The 3,474-nt window shown below is 50.5% G+C and overlaps 1 protein-coding gene across 1 annotated transcript in view; it reads right to left on the reverse strand.

Moving 5' to 3' along the window:
• The window catches only part of Apobec2 (apolipoprotein B mRNA editing enzyme catalytic subunit 2), a 14,446-nt gene extending 11,527 nt beyond the window's left edge, over positions 1-2,919 (reverse strand). The window contains exon 1 of the mRNA XM_031346632.1: positions 2,675-2,919. Coding sequence (XP_031202492.1) covers positions 2,675-2,805 — 131 coding nt within the window. The 5' untranslated portion in view covers positions 2,806-2,919. The remainder of the gene's footprint in view (positions 1-2,674) is intronic.
• Positions 2,920-3,474: the final 555 nt, after the last annotated feature.

Below are 3,474 nucleotides of genomic sequence, written 5' to 3' on the forward strand. Positions count from 1 at the left end.
CACCACCACCACCACCACCACCACCACCACCACCATCACCACCACCATCATCATGTGTATGTATATTTGTTGCACATGCTATGTGGTGTGGATACCAGTCTATGCATGTCATGCCACCTGTTGGGAGGCCAGAGGACAATTTTGTGGAGTCAGTTTTCCCCTTCCACCTTTGTGTGGGCTCTGAGAATCGAACTCAGGTTGCCGGGCTTGCAGGACAAGCTCCTTTACCGGTTGAGCCATTTTGCAAGCCCAACATTTGCTGATTTCTCTCATGTAAATCCTGCACTGTGGAGACTTGAGGGTATCAGTGGAAATCCCTGGATACAGGCCAGGGAAGAGGTGGGCAGAGTCTCTGCTCCAGATGGGAGGATCTGCCCTCAGCACACACAATCTTCCACCATCTTTCTTCATTCTTGTGCTCAGGATTGCTTTCTGTCTGTCTGTCTATCTGTCTGTCCATCTGAAGTACCCCATGTAAACAGAAGCACAGCAGACATTCCTCTATAAACCCTCCTCACTCCAGACTGTTCCCTGCAAAGCACCCCCTACTCTTCTACTGGTTTCAGCCCAAATCTAAGGAGCATTTTAGACTGGCCCCCTGTGGAGTCTAGACTAGGAAAGAAGCTGGTTCGCTGGCCCTTTGGAGAGGAAGAGAAAGCGAGCCATCTTTGCTGGCCCTGCAAAGGCGCAGCCACACCTCTGGGCTATTTTAAGTATCTGTTTATCCAGAGAGGCCCAAGAGACAGATCACCACAGCTGCTGTCTGTGTCCAGGAAACACTCAGAGCTCCACCTCCATCCAGAAGTGCTCTCAGAGGTCGCAGAATGGTGCCTCTCTGCACCCCTTTCTCTGAGCCATGTGTCATTCTAGAAAACCTCTAATTCTCATTACCATGGGAGACCTGTGGGCAAGAAATTTAGCTAGGAGTCCCAAGACCTACAGCTTCCTGGTTCTGTGGTCTTAGGTGTATTGTTTAGTTTCCCTAAATCTGTGTCTCCTCTCTGTCTCTCTGTCTTTCTGTCTTTCTGTCTGTCTCTGTCTCTCTCTCTCTGTCTCCCTGTCTCTCTGTCTCTCTGTCTCTCTGTCTCTGTCTCTCTCTCTCTCTCTCTCTCTCTCTCTGCATTACCTGAGGGTGAATAAACATATTCTCTTCACTATGTGTTGTGAAGCCTTAGACAAATGTCAGTTACTTCAGAGAACCTTCAGGCTCCACTTCCCTGGGACTCCAATACATATTCGCTTCAAAAAACAGTCTAATTTAACTGTTGACCCACCTTGTCCTATATCTGGGAGATCAAAAGCTACACAGAGTGGAAGGTGTGTGTAACCCAGGACAGCATGGACCAGGATGCTCAGGTGTCAGTAAAAGGATCCTCTTCCATAGGCGAGCCACTGGAATGGAGGACCCTGCTGGCCTATTTGCCCTAGGCTTTCCCTGTGTCTATATTAGTCCGTGCCCAGCTGTTCCCTTAATCCTAGGATGAGAGCAAGATTATCAGGGTGAGCAAGAGTGAATGGAAGTTCAATGGCTACTCACATCTCAGAAACCAAGCAACATTTCCCCCTGGGCTCTCTTAGAAGTTGGAAAATATCTGAGCAGGAAGGGACATTAAGAATCAAGTCGGGTAGCTTCCTCATGTTAGAAATAGGAAAACGGAGGCCAGGCCCGGGGCAATACGGGTCAAGCATAAAATGGTAAGTCCAAACTACTCCCCAGGGCTTCTGCTTCTCCTTCATGTCTTTGTTCTTCCTGAGACTTGATGTGCCCCCACCCAGCCTTGCGCACTGCTGGAGACTGCTATGAAGGTAACCGCGGTTCAGGGAGGAAACTTGCTCCCGCCCCAGCCCCTTCTTACTCTGCCTTGGATTCAGCGGCATCTTCCTCTCTAGGAATAGAGATAAGGAGGACGGTACTTGTGTTCATTTCTAGAGACGGCACAATCTGGATAAGAGTGGACCTTGCAGACTGATTTGAGCCCAGTGGCTATAAGCTGTGCTTAAGTCCCGGCATCCGCAGCTTGGGGATGACTGTCCTGCTGGAGCCATCTTTAAATATGCCATTCTCACTGAGCTTGTTGGGATTGGGCTATATGCACGGGCAGACGATGCCCAATACCCAGCAAGCCGGATTGCCACCAGGGTTCCTTCTCCCTCTCCACAGCATACATACCACCACTCTTCCGGAAACTTCTCTTGGTATGGCACCTGGCCTGCCTTTGCACATTGTCAGAGACTGCCACGAAGAAAGTGTCATGTAGTTTCATTCTGTGGGTTCTATTCCTGAGGTATTCCTCCTACATCCTTCTGATTATGGGGTCTAAGTTGTCACCTCAAAAAGCCAAGAGGAGCTGGACCTGGTGATGTGTGCTTTTCATCCCAGCAATGAAGAGGAAAGGCAGGAGGCTGATCTCTGTGAGTTCAAGGCCTGCTTGGTCTACATAGTGAGATCCAGGCCAACCAGAGTTACATGGTAAAACACTGATTCAAATAAATAAATAGATAGATAAATTAAAAAAGACGAGAGGCCTTTGCTACCCTGAGGCCTCCTGCTAGCATGCTAGACACAGGGCTCATGGCTGACCTTGGCCTCCCCTATTCTTGTCCTAACCTTCCACAGGCAGCTCAGACCCCACACTCTCCCAGGCAGGAGACCCAGTCCCCACACAAGGCTTACCCAGTGACAATCTCAAAGGGTGGCAGATCGATCAGCTCCTTCAGCTTCTCAGGGTCTTCTAGGTTCTCCAAATCATCTCCATTCTGAGAGGCTGGTGCCGCAGCCTCAGCGGCCTCTTCCTTCTGAGCCATGGAGGGACTGTGGCTGAGAAGTGGAGAAGTTGCCAAGCTAGCCAAGAGCCTGGCGGCAGAGGCCCAAGCAGCTGTCAGCAGCGAAGCCTGGCTGGGGATGACAGAAAGAGGACCAGGTTTGGTGTTCCCCACAACTCAGCTGCAGGTTTTATAAGCAGGGCCTCCTGCCCCTCCCCTCGGGCTGTCTCACTCATCTTTTTTTTTTTTTTTTTTTAATTGGATGACTGACGGGGCGACAGAGAGGGGGAATGGAAACTCTGGCCATGTGTATTCCCCTATTTATCAGCAGGCAGACAGGAAGCTGGCAGGTGGGGAGGGCTGGGCCAACTCTTCCCCATCTCTCCTCTCTCATTTAACCCAGATTCAACCAAGCTTTAGGGGAGAAGGCCTCTCATTGTTTTAAACAGATAAGGCCTGTGATGAAGGAGGAACTTGTAGAGACGCCAGCCGTTCCTGTTGGGGGAACTCGGGTTCAGGAAAAGAGGGTCTTTGTGGGGCATGAGATCGAAACCATTGATTTGAGAGGAGAATGCCTGTGGCTACTCAGGATCTGCCTGTTGATATGCTCGTTGTGAGCCCAGGCGAGTGGGTCCGAGTTTGTGCATGAGCACAAGCTGTTGATATGCTCGTTGTGAGCCCAGGCGAGTGGGTCCGAGTTTGCGCATGAGC

The sequence above is a fragment of the Mastomys coucha genome, unplaced genomic scaffold (assembly GCF_008632895.1).
Source record: "Mastomys coucha isolate ucsf_1 unplaced genomic scaffold, UCSF_Mcou_1 pScaffold3, whole genome shotgun sequence".
NCBI lineage: Eukaryota > Metazoa > Chordata > Mammalia > Rodentia > Muridae > Mastomys > Mastomys coucha.